General features: G+C 45.5%; 1 protein-coding gene across 1 annotated transcript in view; it reads right to left on the bottom strand.

Annotated features, from left to right (window-relative positions):
* MED27 (mediator complex subunit 27) overlaps positions 1-25,271 on the bottom strand; it is a 221,386-nt gene that overhangs the window by 139,573 nt on the left and 56,542 nt on the right. The window contains exon 3 of the mRNA XM_010856784.1: positions 13,420-13,550. Coding sequence (XP_010855086.1) covers positions 13,420-13,550 — 131 coding nt within the window. The remainder of the gene's footprint in view (positions 1-13,419; positions 13,551-25,271) is intronic.

The raw sequence follows: 25,271 nt of genomic DNA, 5'->3' as shown, positions 1-25,271 counted from the left end.
ATTGACAGTATGAAGGTATCATGACCCAGTGCCCATGATTCAGTTCAGTTCAGTTCAATTCAGTCGCTCACCTGTGTGTGACTCTTTGTGGCCCCAGGACTGCAGCACACCAGGCCTCCCTGTCCATCACCAACTCTTGGAACTTGCTCAAACTCATGTCCATTGACTCGGTGATGCCATCCAACCAGTTCATCCTCTGTTGTCCCCTTCTCCTCCTGCTCTCAATCTTTCCCAGCATCAGGGTCTTTTCAAATGAGTCAGCTCTTCACATCAGGTGGCCAGAATATTGGAGTTTCAGCTTCAACATCAGTCCTTCCAATGAATATTCAGGACTGTAGGATGGACCGGCTGGATCTCCTTGCAGTCCAAGGGACTCTCAAGAGTCTTCTCCAACACGACAGTTCAAAAGCATCAATTATTCTCCACTCAACTTTCTTTATAGTCCAACTCTCACATCCATACATGACTACTGGGAAAACCATAGCCTTGACTAGACGGACCTTTGTTGACAAAGTAATGTCTGTGCTTTTGAATAGGCTGTCTAGGTTGGTCACAGCTTTTCTTTCAAGGAGCAAACGTCTTTTAATTTCATGGCTGCAGTCACCATCTGCAGTGATTTTGTAGCCCAAAAAGTAAAAGCCTGCCACTGTTTCCATTGGTTCTCCATCTATTTGCCATGAAGTGCTGCAACTGGATGCCAGGATCTTAGTTTTTGGAATGTTGAGTTTTAAGCCAGCTTTTTCACTCTCCTCTTTACTTTCATCAAGAGGTTCTTTAGTTCTTCTTTACTTTCTACCATAAGGGTGGTGTCATCTGTATATATGAAGTTATTGATATTTCTCCCAGCAATCTTCATTCCAGCCTGTGCTTCATCCAGTCCAGCAATTATCATGATATACTCTGCATAGAAATTAAATAAGCAGGGTGACAATATACAGCCTTGACTTACTCCTTTCCCAATTTGGAACCAGTCCGTTGTTCCATGTTTGGTTCTAACTGTTGCTACTTGACCTGCATACAGATTTCTCAGGAGGTAGGTCAGGTAGTCTGGTATTCCTACCTCTTTAAGGATTTTCCATAGTTTGCTGTGATCCACACAGTCAAAGGCTTTGGCGTAGTCAATAAAGCAAAAGTAGATGTCTTTCTGGAACTCTCTTGCTTTTTCAATGACCCAGCAGATGTTGGCAATTTGATCGCTGGTTCCTCTGCCTTTTCTAAATCCAGCTTGAACATCTGGAAGTTCATGGTTCGTGTACTGTTGATGCCTGGCTTGGGGAATTTTGAGCATTACTTTGCTAGCATGTAAGATGAGCGCAATTGTGCAGTAGTTTGAGTATTCTTTGGCATTGCCTTTCTTTGGGATCGGAATGAAAACTGACCTTTTCCAGTCCTGTGGCCACTGCTGAGTTTTACAAATTTGCTGGTATATGAGTGCAGCACTTTCACAGCATTGTCTTCTAGGATTTGAAATAGCTCCACTGGAATTCCATCACCTCCACTAGCCCTGTTCTTAGCAATGCTCCCTAAGGCCCACTTGACTTCGCACTCTAGGATGTCTGGCTCTAGGTGAGTGATCACACCATCGTGGTTATCTGGATCATGAAGATCTTTTTTGTATAGTTCTTCTGTGCATTCTTGCAACCTCTTCTTAATATCTTCTGCTTCTGTTAGGTCCACACTGTTTCTGTCCTTTATTGTACCCATCTTTGCATGAAATGTTCCCTTGGTATCTAATTTTCTTGAAGAGATCTCTAGTCTTTCCCATTCTGCTGTTTTCCTCTATTTCTTTGCATTGGTCACTGAAGAAGGCTTTCTTATCTCTCCTCGTTATTCTTTGGAACTCTGCATTCAAATGGATATATCTTTTCTGTTCGTCTTTGCCCTTCCTGTCTTTTCTCTTCTCAGCTATTTGTAAAGCCTCGTCAGACAGCCATTTTGCCTTTTTGCTTTACTTTTTCTTGGGGATGGTCTTGATCCCTGTCTCCTGTACAATGTCATGAACTTCCATCCATAGTTCTTCAGACACTCTATCAGATCTAATCCCTTGAATTTATTTGTCACTTCCACTGTATAATCATAAGGGATTTGATTTAGGTCATACCTGAATGGTCTAGTGGTTTTCCCTACTTTCTTCAATTTAAGTCTGAAGTTGGCAATAAGAAGTTCATGATCTGAGTCACAGTAAGCTCCCGGTCTTGTTTTTGCTGACTGTATAGGGCTTCTCTACATTTGGCTGCAAAGAATATAAATAATCTGATTTAGGTATTGACCATCTGGTGATGCCCATGTGTAGAGTCTTCTCTTGTGTTCTTGGAAGAGGGTGTTTGCTATGACCAGTGCATTCTCTTGGCAAAATTCTGTTAGCCTTTGATCTGCTTCGTTTTGTATGCTGAGGCCAAATTTGCCTGTTACTCCAGGTAGCTCTTGACTTCCTACTTTTGCATTCCAGTCCCCTATAATGAAGAGGACTTTTTTTTTGGCTGGACCCCAGGGGAAGTCTCCTCCCCAACACTTTTGAGAAGTGGGAGGCATGGAGTGTAGGCAAGTCCATCATATTGTTTCTCCCGAGGCTTGTGGGGGCCTCCAACCTAACCAGCTTCACAGGCAACTCGTCCTCTTTTCTGTCTGTTTATACAGACAGGAGTACTTGAACACCTTACAGTTCCAGCTTGATTAAGCACACGCCTAGCGTACAGCGAGGGCCTGATGAATGCCTGCAAACTGAAGAGTACAAAACACAAGTACGTGTGTCTGTGCACTCACACGTGCACGTGGACACACTAGGAACCCAGGCATGAAGCAAAGGTCCAGAAAAAGGATCCAGAAAACGAGACTGGATCCAGGACTTGCTGCTGGCTTCCTGCCGGGGCCCAGCACTCCTGAGGACGGAGAGCCCAGGAAACCAGCCGGCTGACACGGAGCACAGCAGCTCTCCTGGCCGTCTGAAGTACAAGGATCTGACAAACTGCGGCTCTCAGCAGGCAGCTATTAGCTGAACTAAATACGGTTTTCTCAAGGGGAAAGGAGGATCTTTCACAACACATATGCTAATGAAGCACAATGACATAGAGCATTTAAAGCAAAATGTCCCTATATTTATTCTCCATAGACAGATTTTTACATTAATATTTATGAGGGATTCCTCGTTTATTTCTCCTGGAAATTTTTCTCCTGCCCAAACAGAGGGATAAAAGATAAGTAACATGAACCAATTATCTTTTTAACAGCTACAAAGAACTACCTTATTTAGCTGCATTCTTCCACTTGATTAATTGTCCTAAAACACCACTTTGCACACACCAGGCCTGCTCATGAGCCCCCAGGGCCTGCTGCCCCCAGCGGTGGCCGCTATGAGGCCTCCGCCTGCCTTTCTGGCCCTGCCTGCTGCCGGAGCCTGCAGATCCAATCCTGTCCCCCCAACACAGCAGAGTCATCTTCGCATGCTCACCTGCAGGCACCCCTGCACCTGGTTCTCAGCCACTGACTTCTTAAACTTCCGGCTGTGCTGGGTCTTCGTTGCTGTGCTCAGGCTTTCTCCAGGCACAGTGACGAGGACTGCTCACTAGCTGCTGTGTGCAGGCTCTGGAGTGTGGGCTCCTGTCACGGTGGCGCACAGGCTTAGCTGCCCTGAGGCACATGCAATTTTCCCGGACCAGGGATCAAACCCGTGTCCCCTGCACTGGCAGGCGGACTCCTAACCAGTGGAGAAGTCCTGGTTCCCATCCACTTAAATACCCAATGCTCAACGCTTCCAGTTTACTGAGAGCCATGAGCAGTATAAAGGATGATGACCAGCGCATCTTGTAAAAAGACATTCTTGCCTCAGCAGCTGGGCGGGGAGCGGGGAGGGAGGCACAGAGGGGAACTAGCCTTCAGGGCTGGTTCACTCAGGGGAGCCAAGACCAGGCAGGAAGGGGATGCAGGGAGCCCTGGTCCCCAGGGAGTTTCCAGTCTCAACAAAACACAAGGCAGAGAGTGGCAAAGCCAGAGGCATTTGGCTACCAAATGCAAGCTGTACAGAGCCGGGAGCGGAGAGTTTCTGCCCAGTCGCTGAACCACATTCTCCTCCTCCACCTGCCAATAACACTAGGAATAAACATAAAAAAGGACATTTCAAGAACTATTACTGACAGCATCTTCTCTGGGCCCTCAAAAGCTCTAGAGAGCAGGAACAGGCGACAGCGGCGCCTGGATGCACAAGACTATCCCGCACCCTTGGCCTTGAATGCCTTCAGATTCGATTCTGAGGCACATGGAAAACAAACAAATGTGAACAGCAACAAAAAAGCGGAGAGAAAATGAAACGGTGCTTGTGCAGTTACACTTTTACAATCCAACTGGGCAAGGCCCAGGCTCTTCTCTGAGGTCCAGGGTGCAGTGGGCTGCAAGGAGCTCGGAGTACAAGGTATCTGACTGCCGAGGTTTCTTTTGTCACCATGTCAAGATGGTCTGACAACATTTTATGGTGTTCTTGCCTCTTTCCCAGCCTCAATGACACAACCTCAACACAGGTAGGTACACAAGTTCCTATCAACTTTTTATTTTTGCATAAGAAACTGGCTGAACCTGACAGCGTGAAAATTATTTTTTGACAAACAGAGGAATACAGTGAATTACAGAACTGAAGCGCCATACTGAGGTTGCTTTTGCTCAGTCTCACAACAAACTGTGGAAAGTTCTGAAAGAGATGGGAATACCAGACCACCCAACCTGCCTCTTGAGAAATCTGTATGCAGGTCAGGAAGCAAGTTAGAACTGGACATGGAACAACAGACTGGTTCCAAATCGGGAAAGGAGTATATCAACGCTGTATATTGTCACCCTGCTTATTTAACTTATATGCAGAGTACATCATGAGAAATGTTGGGCTGGATGAAGCACAAGCTGGAATCAAGACTGCCGGGAGAAATATCAATAACCTCAGACATGCAGAAATATCAATAACCTCAGACCACCCTTACGGCAGAAAGCGAAGAAGAACTAAAGAGTCTCTTGCTGAAAGTGAAAGAGGAGAGTGAAAAACTTGGCTTAAGGTTCAACATTCAGAAAAACAAGATCATGGCATCTGGTCCCATCACTTCATGGCAAATAGATGGGGAAACAGTGGAAACAGTGGCTGACTTTATTTTTTGGGCTGCAAAATCACTGCAGATGGTGATTGCAGCCATGAAGTTAAAAGATGCTTACTCCTTGGAAGAAAAGTTATGACCAACCTAGACAACATATTAAAAAGCAGAGACAGTACTTTGCCAACAAAGGTCAGTCTAGTCAAGGATATGGTTTTTCCAGTGGTCATGTATGGATGTGAGAGTTGGACTGTGAAGAAAGCTGAGCACCGAAGAATTGATGCTTTTGAACTGTGGTGTTGGAGAAGACTCTTGAGAGTCCCTTGGACTGCAAGGAGATCAAACCGGTCCATCCTAAAGGAAATGAGTCCTGAATATTCGTTGGAAGGACTGATGTTGAAGCTGAAACTCCGATACTTTGGCCAATGAGCAAAAAACTGACTCATCTGAAAAGACCCTGATGCTGGGAAAGATTGAAGGTGGGAGGAGAAGGGGATGACAGAGAATGAGATGGTTTGATGGCATCACCGACTCAATGGACATGAGTTTGAGTGAACTCCGGGAGTTGGTGATGGACAGGGAGGCTGGCATGCTGTAGTCCACGGGGTCGCAAAGACTCAGACGTGACTGAGCGCCTGCACTGAACTGCTGTTCAGTCTCTAAGTCGTGTGTGACTCTTTCCAACCCCGTGGACTGGGGCACGCCAGGCTCCTGTGTCCTCCACTATCACCCGGAGTTTGCTCAAATTCGCGTCCACCGAGTCAGCGATCTAACCATCTCATCCTCTGCCGCACCCTTTCCCCGTGAACACTCCCATCCAAATTCAGGATGCTGCATCAATTTTGATAAATTCTTTTTTGAGATAAGACTGGTATCCCTCACTATTCCTGGACACAGCTCCAGTCTTGTAGGAAAAAGACAAAGAAGTAACGAGTCAGACAGCTTCAATATGACTGATGTTAATAAATGAGCTTCTGTAGTCCTGGTTATTGGAAACTGATCTCTTCCTTATTAATATGGTCCCGCAATGGAGAGGAAGATTTCTCCATGTTCTAGAATGCAAACAATGTTTTAATCTTTAATTATATTCTCAATTTCAACTCTTCTGGAGAGTGAGAGCCACCAAGGCCTAGGATTATTTCTTTATTACACAGCCTCTCAGTGGTATCTAATGAATATTGTTACTTAATACATGCCAGTAGGGGAAAGGGGAATTTTGTGAATCTCTACTTAAGTTTTGATGACTTTTTGCCAACCTCAAGGAAACTTAAAAGCTGCAAAGTTCTCTGTTTCATTTCGGGGACACTTGCAACAGCCAACAATGCACTGGCTCTGCTCGCCAGCTGAGGCCCAGAGAGTGCAGGCCTGGCAAATAAACAACCCGGAAGAGGGGGTTATAGGAGGCGATGCTGTATATTTCTAAAACCCACAGCAATCAATCGGTTTGCTTCTCATTCGTGGTATATTAACTGATGCTTTGAAAGTGAAAAGTGAAAAATCCTTAGTCACTGTCGTGTCCAACTCCTTGCAACCCCATAAACTGTAGCCTGCCAGGCTCCTCTGTCTGTGGGATTCTCCAGGCAAGAATACTGGAGTGGGTTGCCATGTCTTCCTCCAGGGGATCTTCCCGCCCCTGTCTCCTGTATTGCAGGCGGATTCTTTATCATCTGAGCCTCCTTTGCTCAGAGACAAAGTAAACTCCCATGAAAAGAGATGCCAAACATTCCTGTTCAGGGCTCCTCTCACCATCTGAGTTGAAGCACTTAAATATAAACCTATCAACATACAACCAAATGCTGCCCTCAACAAAATATCAAGATCCTCGGGAGACAAAACAAAGCCTAAGTAATCAAGAGAAGGGTTAGGTACCTCCAAGGAAGCAGGGTCATAGTCACTATCAAATGACGGCTAAATCAAGGCTTCTGTAATAGCAAAGCAAACACAGAAACCTGGAGTTTCATCTCTGTGCGGCTGAGAAAAAAACTCAAAGAAAACGTCTGGGAAAATCAGCAACAGGAGAGAGAATGATGTAATGGCCAGGAAGCTACAGGAAGAGACCTGGGTTTTGTATGCTCATCCTGGCAAATATTTGCCTTTCTCGATTTCAACGTCAATGACGACGAAGAGTGGGCCCCCTCGTTCCTCATTGTCGCCCAGCACGGATCCACGTCTCCACTTTGCCTTCCGGGTCTCCCGGCAGTTTCACATTAAGCGAGAGACAACAGGAGCCTCTCCCTTTCAAGAGCAGAGGCAGCACTTACCACGTGTCTTAGAGAGAATCCAGTCACTGATACAAGTACCGTGTGTGATTTCAAGTCCATATCTTCACAGGACTAGTGTGCAAGGCAATGGCAGAATATGAGCCTCTTTCAGTTCAACTTCCAGGATCCAATCAGTGGCCATACTGAGACAATCTGCTGTTCAAACGCTGGAAGCCTGAGGTGGCCAAGCGGTGTCGTTATGCCAGTGCCTGTCTCCATCAGTGGCATTTCTCCCCAGCAACACGTGTCCCAGCACGTGGTTTTTATGTCGTTGTTACTCAAACCTGAGGTAGGTCATCCAAGAGCAGGGGCAGGAAGTGAAGATGCCCTACACTCTCAGAGGCATGAGACAACACTGAGGCGGAGGCCACACGGCGAGGAAGTGCCACTGGTGTGCTCCGGAGACCAGCGAGGAATCCTGTTCAGCAATAAAATCGAGCAGAGCGCTGACACACCCATGAATGAATCTCCAAAACATCACGTCGTGCAAAAGAAGCCAGGGGGAAAGCACTGTGCTCCACGTGACCCTGTTTACGTGGAGCACTAGAAGAGGCAAAGCTAGAGAACGGGGGTCGGAACCAATGCCTGTCGCCTGGGGTGGCTGAGAAACCGGGGACAAGTACAGTCAGTCTTTCCAGGAGTTGTGCTGCAGAGAGGAGCAGGGGTGGGGAATGGAGGAGGTCCTAGGAGTCAGTGTTCTCCCAGGAGATGATTCTGGGGTTTGCCCATTTCCATTCAACCAAGAACGAAGCAGGAGAAAGGGAACACGGACGGGGTGGGAGAGAAACAGGAGGCCCCTGCAGAAACGCGTGGGAGCAGGTGAGGGGCACTGGACCCATGAATGAGCAGAAGGGCTGCTCTGGGCTGCAAGCAGGGCTGGAGCATCCCCGGTGAAGAGCGAAGGCGGCCTCTGAAGCGCCCCTAGTCTCACAGGCAGGACCTCTTCACAAACCATAATGTGATACCCAGAAAGTACCTGGCGTCACAACCTCCAGCAGGGTGGTGGCGGGGAGGGCAGCTAATACTTTTAAAAATAACCTTTCTGTAAAACAAATAACTTTTTTTTCCCTTCCAACCTAAGTGAAACCTGGAACTTCCCTGGTGGTCCAGTGGCTAAGATTCTAAGCTCCCGATGCAGCGGTCCGGGTTCAATCCCTGGTCGGGAAGCTAGATCCCACACGCCAGTGCAGCCAAATAAATGAAAATAAGTATTAAAAAAAAAACCCAAATGAGATCTACATGTGCAAAATAAGAACACACAAGGGTCTTTCACCTCTGATGAAACCCAGGAGTCACAGTGATTGTGTGTGACTTGGCCACAATGATTAAAACCAACACCCCACGCTGCCACAAGAGTACACGGAGCAAGGTCTTGTAGAGCGGAAGCTGCCGTCCACGACGGCACAAGGAAATAAGGCGCCAGCTGACACAGGGATCCCCGGATGCAACTTACAGGTCAGTCAAGTGCGATAGCCGCTTCCTAGACTGAGACCAGTCCCACAAGGTGAAAGGCGAACCATGTTTACCCAGCAACGGGGGACACAGCCTCCTTATGAAAACGATAGTGTCTGTCCTTCTGCAAAAGACTTAAGAAGAACACTCGGGAATCTGGGAGTGAGGTCGCTTCACCAGGGCCCTCTGAATGCTAATATAGGATCAGAGATCTTTCATCATGAACAGCATCTTGTTTCCTTACAAGCGTCTTTGGAGGGGGAGAAAGATATGAATCGTTAATCCCACAAATCACTAATCCTCTGGGAACTTGGAGGGTGGGGGGTGGTGGTGAGGCATGGAATCCGAGTCTTCAAAGACTATTGCTTTTAAAGCCAAGTGCACTTTAAAAACAAACACATCAATGATGGTACAAATCTCCTGCATTCTTGACACAACCGTGGTCTCAGCACGCTCAGGAAGAGGCTTTGGGGCAGCAGCTTCCACACCACCCAACTGCTGACACGAGCCAATGCAGAAGCCCCAGCGCCTCCGCACTAACAGGCACACAGAGTTCTAGGGGAAGGCGAGTGAGGAGACCAGCCCCCAGCCCTTAACCACCTCCTCCACTGTTTAGAAATAAGCCCTTTCCTCAGAGTTCTGTAGGCCTATGCAAGAAAGCTCCTAGCTCTCCACAAGGAAGCCTCCATCCCTCTCGGCCGGCAGCGGAGAGACTCGGTTAAGTCTGGTCCCCGCGTGGCCTCTCTTAGCATTGCCATGGCCTTCTCGGGCACGTGAGGATCCAGTCCTTAGGACTTGGCACACTTGACTATGATGCTGCAGTATGGTCATCCCTTGCTGCTCATTTGTTCCTCTGTTTCTACTCGGAGCATCCCAAAAGCCAAAATCCTATCTTGCTAAGTCACTTCAGTCGTGTCCGACTCTGTGCGACCCCATAGACAGCAGCCCACCAGGCTCCTGCGTCCCTGGGATCCTCCAGGCAAGAACACTGGAGTGGAGTGCCTTTGCTTCTCCAATGCATGAAAGTGAAAAGTGAAAGGGAAGTCGCTCAGTCGTGTCTGACTCCCAGTGACCCCATGGACTGCAGCCCACCAGGCTCCTCCATCTGCGGGATTTTCCAGGCAAGAGTACTGGAGTGGGGTGCCACTGCCTTCTCTGAAAATCCTATCCTATTCATCTACAAATCCCCAGCTCGGAGCACAGAACCAAGCACCTGTAGGCCCCAGGTAAGTATTTGCTGGATAAACAAGAGAATTGGGCTCACAGGCCCTACCACCCTACTCTCTGTGCAGTGTCTCCTTGTTGGCAATCGTGGTGGTTTTAAAATATGTCTGCAAATTTGGACACTCCTTCCTTCAGAAGCGAGCGCCTCACCCCCTCCCCACGAGCGTCAGTCAGACTTGGCAGCTCATTTCTAATCCACAGAACAGGTGGAACTGATGCTACATTGCTTGAGGTGAGGCCATAAAAAGGACAGGCTCTGCCCGGCTTGCCTTCTCTGAGTGTGCCTGCTCTGGGAGAGTCACCGCATGTCCAGAGGACACTCAGGCAGCCTGTGGAGAGGTGTGGGGAGGAACTGAGGTCTCCCACCAACAGCCATGAGTGACCACCTTGGGAGTGGCCTTTGGGCCCTGGCCCAACTTTCAGATGGCTATGGTCCTGGCTATCTGACAGCAATGTTATGAGAGGCTCTGAACCAAGTTACTCCCAGTCTCCAGACCCACAGGAAATATAGGGGATTATGTTTATTGTCGTTAAACCCACTAAGTCTGGGGGGAATTTGTTTTGTAGCAATGGGTGAAAATGCAGCAACCTTGGAGCATTTAGATGCTGTCTTATAAGGGAGTTCAAGGGATTTCCTTAAAGATAAAGTTTATGGTCATACCATGTTTATAGTAAGAATTCTGTAATGAGGAAATGTCCTATGATAAAACCACAACACGGCAGATTAACAGGCAATTTTAAATACTCCATGGGTCAAATTATACTACCTTAAAACTAACAACTACAATAAATGTTGGGATGTGATACAGAACAGTATCAGAAGACAATTCTTCTTAAAGGCTGGTTTTTGTTTTTAAAAATTCTATATTGCACATGCATAGGAAAAACTCCAGAGCAGCCCTCGGAACTTTAACAATGCCTTTATCAGGGCGCAGCACTATTATGCTTTCTTTTTTAATAACCTTTGATTTTTGCCAAAATCTACAATATGTATATATTACTAGTTTCTTCTTCTTTTTTTTTTTTTAATGATGTATGATCCAATTAGGTCAGCAGCTATGCCATATACTGGTGTGTCTACTCCTGACAACTAACACAGTAAGTGGCACATAGTAGGTGCTCAGTAAAAGTGAGCACAATGTCCTTTAGTTATAGATCCCGCCTACTGGACAGTTGCTCTAAAAGGGAGGTCAAGATAATGTGAATCCACAAAGCTCAAGGATATGAAAAGGCTACAGTCAATTTTCACAGGAAAAGAGGCTATCAAGTATAGAAAATCATTTCAACACTGCGTTCTTAGGGCACGGGAACCACTTTTCTCTTTGAAACTAAGTATTTTGAGTGATTTATTATAAATTTATAATGACAGTTGTGAACACCCAGTTTTTTTTTCCTTGGCATGAGAACAGAGTCTGTTGATTGCCTTGCTGCTTAAAATAGTTTCTAAGTGTCCTCATAATAGCATGTCACCTGTAAACAGGTTTCAAGCCAATGCAAATTAACAAATGGTGAACAGATGGACTACGAACTGACTTTTGTCGGGAGACAGTAACAAACACTTCTGGCTCCAGTCTTGTGGGACCATTAGAAAGTCTTTCACTTCTCGCCACACATCCTGCCTCAGTAGACAAGCCAGGCAGGGAGGATGACAAGTTATAAGGCCCATTAGACTTCTGAGAGCCAAAAGTTGAGATGTGCAGAATCGCCAAGTCAACATGTGCAAAACATCAGACAGAGGAAGCTTTTTGCCAAATGGTGAAAACTCCCTCTTTCCTGCATCACTCGAGGAAGCGGGCCCTGCTGGCTCTGGAAAGGATGGCGCCTGTGTGTGTGGCAGACAGAAAGGAACTTGCTGGAGGCCAGCTGGTTATGTTCATCCCACCCTGGAAGCAAATGCTACGGGTGAAGAAACCCTGAAAGTCATACAAATGGTGGGCTATGACATCCACTGGTGAGAGAAGAGACCCCCCCAGAATCATGCCGTGTAGTTTTCCCAGCTCCTCACTGGTCTTTCTCCTCCCTGTTCTCAAGTCTCCCCCAGCACCAGCGCCTTGGAGAGGCCTTCTCTGACCACCTGTTTTAAGCAGCCTCCCCTCCTTACCATCCTATGTGTTCCCTTCAGAAGTACTTACCATAACCAGAAATTACTGTACTGGTTTACTTATTGGTTTAGGGGTACTTGCTTTTTGCCTTTCCTCCCCAGTAAATCAAAAGCTTTGGGAAGATGGGACCATGTCTGTCTTGCTTGTGACTGTATCCCCAAAGCTGAGGACAGTGCATGGCAGACAGGAGGTATAATAAATATCTGCTAACTAAACATAACATAAATGAGATCCTGTGTGAAGGCAAACAACTGAATCTCCCTTGCAAACCCCCTTCAGACTGGAAACTTTAAAATGCAGTTTGTAACTGAGGATATTAAGGAAAGAGGGTACAACAGGAGAACAGGCTGAGCTGGGCAATGTGTTTAAAAATCAGGTCAAGCCTTTGGGAGGCGGCACCCCTTCCAGGGGAGTCTGTGTGTGGAATGGAAAAACTGCCAGCAAAGACTGGTGTGTTCAATTTCTGATTCTACATCACTGAGTGAGCCATGGCTCTCAACTACTGAGGTTTGGAGTAAAGGCCAATCCAATGGGTGGAACATCTACGGCATGTTCAAAGGAATACTATGCAGCAACAAAAAAGAACAAGCAATCTAACAGATATTATGTTGAGTGAAGACAGCTCCTATAGAAGATTACATAATGTGTGATCGCATCCATATGAAGTTCAAGAACAAGGCAAATTAACTGTTCAAAAAAGTCAGGACAGTGGTCAACTTAGGGAGGTGGCAGCCTGTGTACAGGGTGGGAATGTGAGAACCCTCAGGGAGTCCTGGAAGTGGTGGCCAGTGGCCTGATCTAGGGGAGCTACACAGAGGCAGACACGTGAAAAAACCATCCATCCGAACGTACACTTCACAGTGTCTGCTCTCCCTCCTACTGGGAAAAAGAAGAGCACATACATTTCTCTTTTAAAAAAGAGCAAGTGAGCCCAGCACTGATTCTAATCCCAGTGCTACCAGATTTTCTAGACGGCCTGCAGTTTATCAAAACGTGCTCCTCAGTGGCCTCACTTGTGAAATATGCAGAACTGCACTCACACGCTGCCAACTCTGGGAGTGTGAACGGAAACAAAGAATAAGCCATGAGGGATCTTCAAGTCCTAGAGACACACACAGGCCAGGTAAACTAGGAAGCGCATCATCACTGCTTCTTTGAAGACCTATGCAAAATAGGTGACCACGGTCTCCAATCTTAACAGAAACCTTTTTAAAAGAAAGAACGATCTTGCCAAAATGAGTTTCCAATAGCCAAAAACAAGCACAAATTAGAGTTCACCCAGGACAAAAGAACTTTTTCCAACCCATCACTCACTGAGGCGGTAAGACGAGAGTCGTGGGTTGAGCCTTTGGTCTACGTTTAGCAGACACTCCCATCTGGTTAGCAGAACGTTTCAACGACTGTTGATTCAAAAGGCCAGATGCCAGACCAGCGTGGTACTGCAACTGCAGAGGAGAACCAAACAAAAGGGGAAGAAAAATAACATTTGGTAAAAGCAGGACAAGGGCTATTAAACTATCAGTACTTGATACATCTTACCAGCTCAGAACATTTTTAATAATTTCAAATATACCTGCTAACATCTTGCTTCAAGAAATGTATTCATAGGAGATAATCAGACAAACAGGAAAACAAGCATGAATAAGGATGTTCATCATGGCATTACAAAATGATAAAGAGCTGGAATCAATCTACATGCCCAATAATAAGAGGGAAATTGGGTAAATACATAAAGAACTTTACGACATCATTTTGTTGAATTAAAAGAAAAGGCATTGTAAACAAAGAGGTACTTAAACGTTCTCCAGACGGTTAAAGCGTGCTCTCCAAAAGGTTAACAGTGTATTTCTGAGGAGAACTGTGATAATTTTTTACTTCTTTTTTCACTCCTGTTCACATCTGCTTTATGTAAATGGTTTTTAAAAAGAGGATCCAGTGGGTTTCCTTAGAAAAAAAATTAGTTATAGGAACTCTTGCTACTGTCATGTCTTGCTTGTAATAAAGAACATAACTCACAGACCACTGTGGTCAACAGCAGCGCAACAGGCTGACCATAAACAGATTCAAACACACAGCTGGGCTGCTGTTCCCAGTGGTTAAGATCCAAGTATCGATCACAAAAATAAGCACAGAAATGCATCTCATGACAATGTACACAAACGGATACAGGCTCACTGAAGAGAACTGGCTGGAGAAGTTAATTCCACTCCATGCACATGCAGTTGGAACAATGCAAGTGAGGACGCGGCAGACTCTAAGCGGGCTCAGAGCCAGCATCATTTGCTTTGTTCTGGACAAACTGCTGAGCTTCGAGGTTACTCAGGACAGATCATTTTACTTCTCTAGACTTTCTCTATTGGAAAAGAGAAATAACACTGCCTAGTTCTAAACCAAACAGGACTAAAAAAAAAACCTTTATTGAGTTATAATTCATATAAAATGAAATGCATACATTTTAGGTGTCTAGTGTGATGATGTCTTGGTAACATACGCCTGTGACACTGTCACCCCCATCAAGGTGCAACCTCCATCACAGAAGAAAGTTCCCCTGTGCCCAACTCGGGCAATCTCCCCCTGCCCTCAACTCAGATCATCAGGATCTTCTGATTTACAATACAGCTCATCACTCTCGCTCATTACCAAATGAAGCTTATCTCCAATTTGACATGTGACAGTGACACCCGTTTTCCTTTTAAAATCCCATACTTTTGTACTTTAGATGTGAAGAGTTGTCATCCATCTCTATAACAAAATTATCCTTGAAAGGTATCCCAATTTTGAACAGATGTAAATAAAACATTCGAACTTGAAAACACCAAGCTAAGAAACTTGGATTGAGACCATTTATAACATCCAACATGTTTCTTTTTCCCTCCTCAAATTAAGCAAGGTTTTTCAAACATTTATTTAGAATTAACTGAATATACAAACAGTAATTCATTCTGTAACTCTGAATTTCTTTTCAAAATGCTCTTCCATTGCATAGATTTCCTTTGCAGAGTCAGCTACATTAAAGCTCATGGTAATGAAATCGGTGACCACCATATAAAAGGGGTTGGGCCCTGGATGCAAAGGGTAATAACGTCCTGAAAAATAAATGGCCTCCCGTAAAGCCACTGGGCTGCACACAAACAGAGTGAAAGAAAACACAACCAACTGAAACGATCTGCTTCTTGAAGTGGCTATAAAAATGAAGATATCCAGCGACCCAGCAAAGACTGAAATGTCTGTGTTTGGAGCATCCATACTGCTTTTTAACAGGCTCTTGATTTACTTGGTCGATTTGCTGTGGGAGCCTCATGGCTGCACAATACGAGACAGAGACATATCACATTCATAATAAAACGGAGCTCTTCTTGAGGTGGAAAAAGGGGGGTACAATTTGGCTCTAACAACTCATCGCAGACCAATGAATTTTGCTCAAATTTATTTTTCTCCTACAGATTTCTTAAATGGGAAATCAATGGAAGCAAGGGACAGTACAAGTTTGAAAGACAATGTTTCAAAATGTCAGCTACTTGGGTTTCGATCCTCCCCACCAGAATTTGCAATGAGTGCAATATGCACGGGGCTTTATGGAATTAAAGGGAAAGACAGCTTGGCAGGGGCCCCTCCTGGCTCCAGGAACCGGCTCTCCTTCTGGCTCTCCTTCTCCTTTGTATCTTATTAGGGTCCATGCAAGCTCAGCCATTCCAGCCCTGCTGACTCTTTTGAGTGGAAGAGTCCTGCTAACTATGCAGAGTGGCAGGGTGATTTTTGTCCACCTGGCATCATTTTGATCATTTGCTCAAACAAACAAAAACCCCCAAACAGCAGAAATGCATGCTAGCTGCTGTCTTTCCCAGGCTTCCGATGAGACTTCTACCACCTTGGATGCTCTCAATGTACGCCACACCCAAGAGCACATGGAGATGGAAGGAGTTTTCTTCTCCCAGAAGAAAACCTGCCCTTGAAAGCTGACTCACAGTGATTAAGCGACATTTGTTAATCATATATACGGTTCCCAGTTTCCAGGAACACAGCTCCGACTGTCAAGATCTATAAGGGGTCCATTAAATATTTACCAAAGCATCTTTATAATGGGAGAAAAGGTCAAAGTTAATAAAACTGACAGGCAGCTCCTGTCCAACTGGATTTATACATTATTTAAGCACTAAATACTCTATTCCATGAAACACTGCGTAGATCTGCAAAGACTCTTGGAAAATGTTCACTCAGCCAATGGTTTCAAAACAGCAGAAGGGAGTTCAGAGCTAATCCACAAATTAACATTAAGAACATATCACTCCTCAAAATACTGCCATACGTGTTCAATTACAGGTTCGGTAATATTTTCTACAAAAATATATTTCAATAAACATACTTTGCTCCAAACGTCTGTGGCATGGAAACAACTCTATTTCAAAAGGCAGCTTATCAAGGTTGTAATGTGGTTTTTCTATCCAAGATCATTTCTCCACTAACCAGCAAGAGTAAAATGAAAGTGGGAGAGAAATCAAACAGTCCATTCTGTGAACGTCCACGTCTTGCAGCTGGGGAAAGGGAGTGCTGCGTGGCCAGCTGGGGGGAGGGGGTCTTTACTGGCTGCTGCTTGGCAGTCTAGCTATTTCCGTGTTCTCTGAATTTTGAGAGCAAATTTCTAGGTTCCAAGAGAAACCTATCCATGTCAAACTTCCACTTTCTGTAACGAACGTCGTATTTTTCTGTCAGTTCTCAACCTAAAGCCTTTTCTAATCAATTATACCTACTAATTAGCTCTATGCCTGCGATATTTTCAACACCTCATAATGATCTGAGGGAAACACAACTCTGAATTAGGAAAACCTTGATTTACTGAATAAGTGCTGTTTTAGTAATATTAGACATGCACAAGCGTGGAACATGATCAGGTCCTGGTGAATTCCAATGTACAGACTAAGAGCCTCTAGAATGTGCTGCTGGACCTGCTACTAATAAAAGCTGTGCGATCTTACATGGCTCATTTGCATTACATTTTCTCCAAGGACCCACCAAACTCTCAAGTTTAATTCCAAGCTCTAGGCTTCTAAACACATCACAAGGGTATTTGGCTTCACCAAAAACTGGTGAAGTAACGTCCCTACAATTTCATACAACGGCAAACCCTTTTCCTCTGGATAGCCTAAGGTCTTTATTTTTAAAGTCCAAATTATTGAGGCTCAAATCCAGTTAGCTTTAATATGCTTCAAATTACAAAGACAAAACAGACTGAGAGGAAACAATATGAAAGGAACTTATTTTAAAAACAGAACTCAAATGCAAAGTTTCTGATTTAAATCTCAGTTTCAGAAAATCAAGTGAGCAATGGTCCCCTTAGTTAGTCCTCCAACTGGTTTTCCATGTTCCACACTGTTCTGAATGATCTACCTGCTCCAAGATAAATAAAGGACATGTTCTGCAATAGACAGAAGTTTGAGAAGAAAACAGAAGGAAATCCATCCCACTGATCACATTCAATATACTGATTAAGCCACTGGCATTCAATCAGGCCTAGAACTTAAAAGCTGATGTGTTTGCTAGAACCCCCCTGGAGTCCGGGGTATAGCATCTATTCATAAGCAACATGATCCTTCCCATGCCATATGGCCTGAATCCCACTTTAAGAAAACTAACATTCAAAGTCTCAAAATTTATAAGCCAGCTCAATCAAGGTTTGATTCTTCCTACCATGAAAATCATTATTTTCTTTTCCATCAAAGGCTTCTTTGGGGCGGGGGGGAGCAAGTTAAAAACAGCAACGACAGAGTTCTCCTTAACCTTAAGGCATTTCAACTCCATTAAAAAAAATCACTTTACACAAAATTACATATAGGTTCCTAAGAACGCTAGGAAGACACATTGGCACTTCCAGTAACTAAACCCTCTGGATGAAGAATGCGATAGAGCCAAGCTATGATAAATTCTGGCTGCCTGAGTGCAGCGGGGCCCACAGGAGGGGAAGAAGAGATCAAGGGCTGGAGAACCCCACCCCTCCTCCCTGCACAGAGCTCCTCTCTGTCTCTGGGACGCGGCATCCCGGTAGGGAGGCCTGGTGTTCTTTCTTGGGCCAGGAGTGAAGCTGGCCACGAGGCAGACATACCGTGAGGACACAGCCTTGTTACTACTGATAACTCTGTATTCTCTACGGTGTGCAGGGTAGTGCGTTAAGTACAGGAGATGCTAATGGATTTGTCAACTGTTAAGTGGGCTGACTGACTGGTGACGCTGCCCTGGCCTGGCTGTGGCTGGAGCCAACCTAGAGAACAGAACGACTCCATCAGACAGCCCTCTCGAGGCTGGTTTCTAACAAAAGCAGACTCTCGGCTTTGCAGATGTTCACTGTCGTGAGCCACGAAAGAGTCCCGACTCCCTCTTTATTCTAAATGCTAAAAAAGCAGGTATGTCGAACCCCTCTGCAGGCTTGAGCTCAGGAAAAGACCTTCATAGGGACTGCCCTCCAATTGCTTCAAATCACAGAATTCTAACGTCACAGAGGAGGCTTGGAGAAGCCACCCTCCACCTCCACTCCACTCCACTTTATGGGAGAGGAGACTCTGATCGTAAAGTGGTCACCAGCCCAGGGTCTCACACATCGTAAAAGGGGAACAGGCCATTCAGGGTTCAACTCACATACTTTGTCCTGCTGTTTTACGTGTGCTGCATCTTTTTAACCGCGGGACCTGGCATTTATTATCACTGCTCAGGCTGTGAAATGCAGCCCTTCTTCTCAGGCCAGGAACCGGAGCTGAGGAAAGGAGCACAGAGCATCGCCAGCGTTTGCCAGCTCCTGTCCGCTCCCTCACTCTCACCTTTCAGCGTTGAGATGTCACATGCCTTTTTCTTCCTACTGACTCCAGTCATGCCTAAGGTGGGGAGTTTGGGGAAGTTTTAAATGCTCTCATTTTATGGTTTTAATACCATTTAGCAACAAAAACTTCAAAGACAAAATAATCAAGAAACCACAGACACCTCAAGATTGTCAAAAACCTAGTTTCTAGACTCCGCAGTAACACATCTGACCTTCCTAGCAGCCTTGACAGTGTCCTAATGGGGCAACTGTGCTTGTGGAGTGCTTCGTGGGTTTTTATAAATCATCTTATTGCCCAGGAGCAGCCACACGCATAATCTGTTTTTACTTAGGATTCTCTTTGATTATTTGTGTAATACATCACGACAGTAACAGGTAAGGACATTAGGCACGGAAGACCACTTCCCCTGCAGAGCACTGACCAGCGCTGCAGAGCTGGTGGGCCCAAGGGCACTGCAAACCCTTCCCAGAGGCAAGAGTGCACGCCAGGCTCCCGGCGCCAATCCAGGGACATACGGCACCTCGATCAACTCAAGCCACAACACCTGGCTTGAGCCACACGCCGTGAAGCTGCCACGTGCGTATGCGGCACTGCGGGGTGGGGGAGGCTCCTGTGAGACTCTCACTCTCATACTTAGGAGCCATATTTCTCCTAAACCATTAAGCTTTCAACTAAAACCAATATTTGTGCAAAACTAGGAACACTTCGTCACCACTTTGAGTTGCAAAGACCTTTGCCCCTCATTATTGAAATGTGTTTTGTTCCCAGCTAATGAGAAAGAACCAAGTCTTACAATAAAGCCCTGTTTCTTCTTTTGAACATAACTCTAAGGAAAGAAATAAGCAAGGTTGCCTGGTATTATCCGTGCCAAGGAAAACAGCTACAGAAAAATATCATAAATCTAATTGTTTTGCTTGGTTTTTATCTAAATATTAGACAATGATATTGGCTTCTTTTCTCCTTTTATCTCCTAATGCTTCTTTCAAATAGCCAGTATGAAAAAAAGAAAGAAAGAAAGAAAAACACCCTCAGATTTGAGCTTTTATGGGTAAATGATCTCCTTACTTGGGCAAAACAGCATCAATAAACCATAAGAAGGAAGCCTCCCATTTCTTTGCCCATTTGTTCTCTACTGGGAAGCTGGGCTCAGGCCTTTCAATTACCATGAAAGCAGGACACCGAACCAAGGGGCCCGCTTCTGCTCAACTGGGGCTCATTTACATCCCGAAGGCCGTCTGGGTTTCTACTTCCTGCACGTGAATCCTCAAAGGTCCAGACTTTAAAACTGTCAAAAAAGTAAACCAAGAGGACAGACCGCAGCTTTTTTCTTTCTTAAATATCTGTAATGTTTAGGCTTGTTTAGAATTGTTCCTCTGGAATGTTTCAGAACTCACACCTTTATTAATAGGCCTTTCTCCACAACTGCTTCTGTTTACACTACAGCTGTATGCACGTTATCATACTGAGAGGATGCCAATCAGTCGGAAGAGTTATCACTCAGATATCCAAACAGATTCACTAAAAGGTAAACTGTGAATGCGGCTAAAAATGGAGGAAACACCCATCACAGGGGCTATTTGTAGAGGGAGAGAAAAAGCAGACAAAAGCAAGCCAAAAAGCAAAGATGAGCTACAAACACCAACAGACTAGGCTGCTGCCCATCTCCTGTGAACCACCCCACATTTCACAGCAGGCTCTCAGCCTCTGCACCTGAGGGTCCCGGAGTGCAGTGCACAAGCTCACAAGGATCTTGGCGGAAGGTCACAGGGCCACTTAGGAAGACGTAGGCAGGAAATACAAACAGGATCAAGGCAAGTCTGGCAGTGCACGGATGAGGGCACCCTAACAGCTTATTAACGGGCGCTGACATGAGAACACGCTCTCTGAAGAGGACAGCGTGGCAGCAGTCTCGCTCACCTGCATTCCGACTAGAGGAAGCAGCCTGTGTCAGGAGGGCCACCCGCAATTAGGCTTGGACCGCCCTAGAATCACTATCCATTCACATACCACACTGGATCCCACAAACACAGAGTGCGTCCTAGCCCTTTTTCTATTCCTGACCAAAAGAGAAGCGGCAGAGGAACAGCGCACATCCCGGACTCAGCTTCGTGTTTCCACCAGAAATGCCCAACACTAGCTTGTTATTACATGCCTCAGGCCTGGGCCAGAGGCTAAAACAGATGGCTGGAATTATGCCGAAGGTCCTCAAACACCGAAATTCTATGTTGCTGTATTTCTCTATGAAACTGCAGTCTGAACTTGCACTGGTAAAATTTAAATATGTTTATTAAACACAAACATTGTACCAGTCACCAAAAGTCTCCACTTCAGGCAGTTAAAGAGGGGAAAGGGCTCCCTGTGGTGTCTGAGGCCGGGTGTCAGGTAAAACCTTACTGTCGTTGTCTAGTCGCTCAGCCGTGTCCGACTCTTTGCAACCCCTTGGACTGTAGCATGCCAGGCTTCCCTGTCCTTCACCATCTCCCAAAGTTTGCTCAAACTCATGTCCATTGAGCGATTGATGCCATCCAACCATCTTATCCTCTGTCACCCCCTTCTCCTACCGTCAATCTTTCCCAGCATCAGGGTCTTTTCCAGTGAGTCAGCTCTTTGCTCTAAACAAAGCCTAGTGTGCAATGCTGGAGGCCCAGCAAGCAGCACATGCCTGATGACAAACACTAGTTTGTTATTCTCCCCAAACATTCATAGGTGAGGTCTGTGGAACTGAATATTTCCATATAATAGGTATGTCCTTGGCTATTTCTTTTTCCCTCTTCCTCCCCTAAAAGAAAACGAGGGTTTTTTTCCAACTGAGAAATGAGTAACGTGAAAATCACCGGTCACTTCCACATCTTGATTCTAGCCACTGACTTCTAAGCATTAATCCTTTGCCGAGTTATCACTAAAAAGACTTCAGTTAAGAAACTAGTAAACATGATTTTTAAAAAATGATCAATCTGATCAGTTTAAAATTCCAATCAGATTATTATAAACTTCTTTTATAGGTAGAAAAAGTGATTCCTGTGTGCTCAAAGTCAGCTTAGATGTAGTTGGACAGTTTAGCTCTTCCTTTATCTCATGTCATGAAAATGCTAATTTCTGCTTTAAGCATCATTTCAATGACCATCAAAAGCAGCCCCCATCAGCTTCTTCTGCTTCTATCAACCAGTCATCGGCTGGGAGGCAACTGGTTCCAAATCAGGGGTCTGACCAGCCTCACCCCACCCCTCCCTTACCCGGGAAATGAAGCCAGGAGGTAGGGAAGAAGGAAAGGAAGCACAGATGCGATTCAGAAGGAGGAAGAACAGGAAGCGGGCTCATGATCACTGACTTTAAAAGATTATAACCGTGATGTCAGACAAGCTGAGAATAACAGGAGTGGAAGGAAAGAAACAGTGAGCTGCTCAGGTCAAAGGCCTGTGAGAGCAGGAATCAGGAAACAGAAGAAAACATTCAGGAGGACGCATTTTTTTATTGATCTTTTTTAACAACTGCCTTTTCCCTTCAGGAATAGGAGGAACAAGGTCAGGTGGCTTAAGGGGCAATAAGTCTAAGGAGGCAAGTGCTTTCCTTTGTACTCTGGCAGAAAGGTTGAAACTCCAGAGGCAGTGTGGCTACCATGTAGGGGGACGAGCTTTGTAGTCAGATGGCCCAGAGTCCAAACCTCAGCTTCAGCACAAATGATCCCGGGCATCTCTGGGTGTTTTCTCTCCCCTCTGAGCCTGTTTCTTCCTCAGTCCAATAATGAGGGGTAGGGGGATTCTTTTTCTCTCACAAGGACAAAGCTGTTCTCTTGTTGACTGAGCACACTCCCTAAAGCAGACTTTAACAGTGCTTTTTCCTTATAGCACAACAACCCCATGGAGAGAGGTATGGCAGCCTCCTTTTACAGATGAAGAAATGGAAGGTTCAGTGGTAGGAATGAAGTGATATGATGCATGCAAAAGACTTCATTCAGCACAGAGCCCAGCGCCCCGGGAACAGACAGAGTTGGTCTTGTGATTATCAGAAGTGACTATGCCCCCAAATTCACCTCTTCCAACAATACCAGGAATGAGAATGTTCACAACTAAGTAAAAGCATTGCCTTTTAATGAGGGCTTCCCTCATAGCTCAGCTGGTAAAGAACCCGCCTGCACTGCAGGAGACCCCGGTTCGATTTCTGAGTTGGGAAGATCCACTGGCAAAGGGATAGGCTACCCACTGCAGTATTCTTGGGCTTCCCTTGTGGCTCAGCTGGTAAAGAATCTGCCCGCAATGCAAGAGACCTGGGTTCAGTCGCTGGGTTGGGAAGGTCCCCTGGAGAAGGGAAAGGCTACCCACTCCAGTATTCTAGCCTGGAGAATTCCATGGACTGTATAGTCCATGGGGTCGCAAAGAGTTGGACATGACTGAGCGACTTTCACTTCACTTCTTTTAATCAAACACCGTCACTCTAAACATGTCAGATAATAAACTGGCAAGTGTAATGGAAAAAGGGAAAAATGCCCCCCCTCCAGGCTGTTCTGAACCAGTAGGTACACTGAGGAGGCGCCCCAGCCTGGCTCTTCTCGTACAAACAAGGAAAGGAATCCATCACACTGTGATGCCTCGTGGTCGACTCTGTGTAAAACTCTCCACAGAACCCAGGGCAGCTGTATGGGGCCTGTGGAAACACGGGAAACACTCCACACAAAGGCAATGAGAGGATCCATGCAGAAGCCCCTGCCAGGATACTGTGGAGACTAGTCTTAAAGTTACGAACAATCAAAATGCCCAGAAACTTGGCTCAACCTTGATGCACTAAACAAGAAAGTTACAGAGCACTTCCCAGGCAGCTGACAAAGAACTCAGCACAGGAAGATCAAAGTCTCTCTCCAGACTCCCTGAGTACAGCTGCCCCTAGGTATCTGGAGGTGACTGGATCTAAGACCTGAGGTGGGGACCAAACTCCGCAGACGCTTAAGTCCCTTACGTAAACGGTGCAGCATTGCATATAACCTACACACATCCTCCTGGATACTTTAAATCATCTCTAGGTTTCTTGTATAATAACACCTAATACAATGCACATGTTATGTAAATAGTTATAAGAACAAGGCAGATGCTATGTGAATAGTTGCAGTGACAGCAAATTCAAGTTTTACTTTTCGGAGCTTTCTGGAATTTTTTCCCTCAAATATTTTCTCTCTGCAGTTGGTTGAATCTGAGGAGGCAGAACCCATGGATACAGAGGGTGGACTGAACTGCACTTGTTTCCTTCTTTATTGGACTACTGAAGGTTTTCTGTTGGTTTAAGTTCTGACTGAGGAAATATGAGAAAAGGTAAAAGCCGGAGTCAATGCAGGATTTTCTTATGACAAATGTGGTGCAAAGATATCTTCTTTTGGAGGGAAAAAGAAAGGCAAAAGTCACACATACAACAGGTATGTTTTTGGTTTAAAATGAACGCCAGGTCAGTTTATTTCTACTGATCAACAGGACTGAGGCACAGCTTCTTAATCCATTAGAGTGGAAGCACGGAGTCAACCACCTGAACATAAACCATCAACCCTCCGCTTAACCAACTGTGACCTTAGCTGAGTTATTCAACTTTCTGGAGTCTCCGTTCTCTTCTCTTCTGTCACAGATAATACTGCTGCTAGATACCACATGATTACCCTAGAAGCAACCCAGAGTTTAAAGAAGCAACATCACAGTCAGGTTCTTGGAATCAGTGAAGACTAAGCATGGGAAAGCACTGAGCAAAGTGGCTGGCACAAAATACAGACGCAAGGAATGTCTGCTATGATTGCAGCTCGCTGAGGTTGCCGAGCCACTAACAGTTAGACTGAGTGCGAGGGGTGACTGAGCCAGGCCCTGCCTCTGATGAAAAGCCTCAGAGATGAGCCAATGAAAAACAGGCTTGTTTCTGGGTGGATCTGGGCTGGGGAGTGTACAGGGATGGCAGGATCACAAGAGAGTTGAACCTCTGATACAAAACGGGTTACTCTGATGGGCTAGTTATTTATTTAATTCTATGATGCTTTGCAGCCCTACTGAAACTCTGAACGGTGCTATGAAGAACAAGTCAATCCAAAATGTGGATCAGCAGCAGGCAGCCAGGAATGTCTGAGAAGAAACAGTAACAACACGTCTACCATCAGCTACATCCAACCAGATGTTCAGAAGCAGCTTCCACTGGGACCAGAGATGGGAAAATAATAGGCAACTGGCGCCACACCTAGTGTCTCCTTTCGCTACAGGATACTCCGATAAATACAGGGCCTTTTCCCTTAAGTACTTGGCAGGTAGAAGCTGAAAAGAGCTGAAGCTTGTGCAAGCCAGTCCAGAAGCCTTTCTGAAGCACCTTTTACAGGGCTGATGACTATACCCTAGAGTATGG

Source organism: Bison bison, unplaced genomic scaffold (genome assembly GCF_000754665.1).
Source record: "Bison bison bison isolate TAMUID 2011002044 unplaced genomic scaffold, Bison_UMD1.0 scf7180017864375, whole genome shotgun sequence".
Classification (NCBI taxonomy): Eukaryota; Metazoa; Chordata; class Mammalia; order Artiodactyla; family Bovidae; genus Bison; species Bison bison.
Note: the sequence above shows the minus strand (reverse complement) of the source record. Positions and strands in the feature narration are given on the sequence as shown.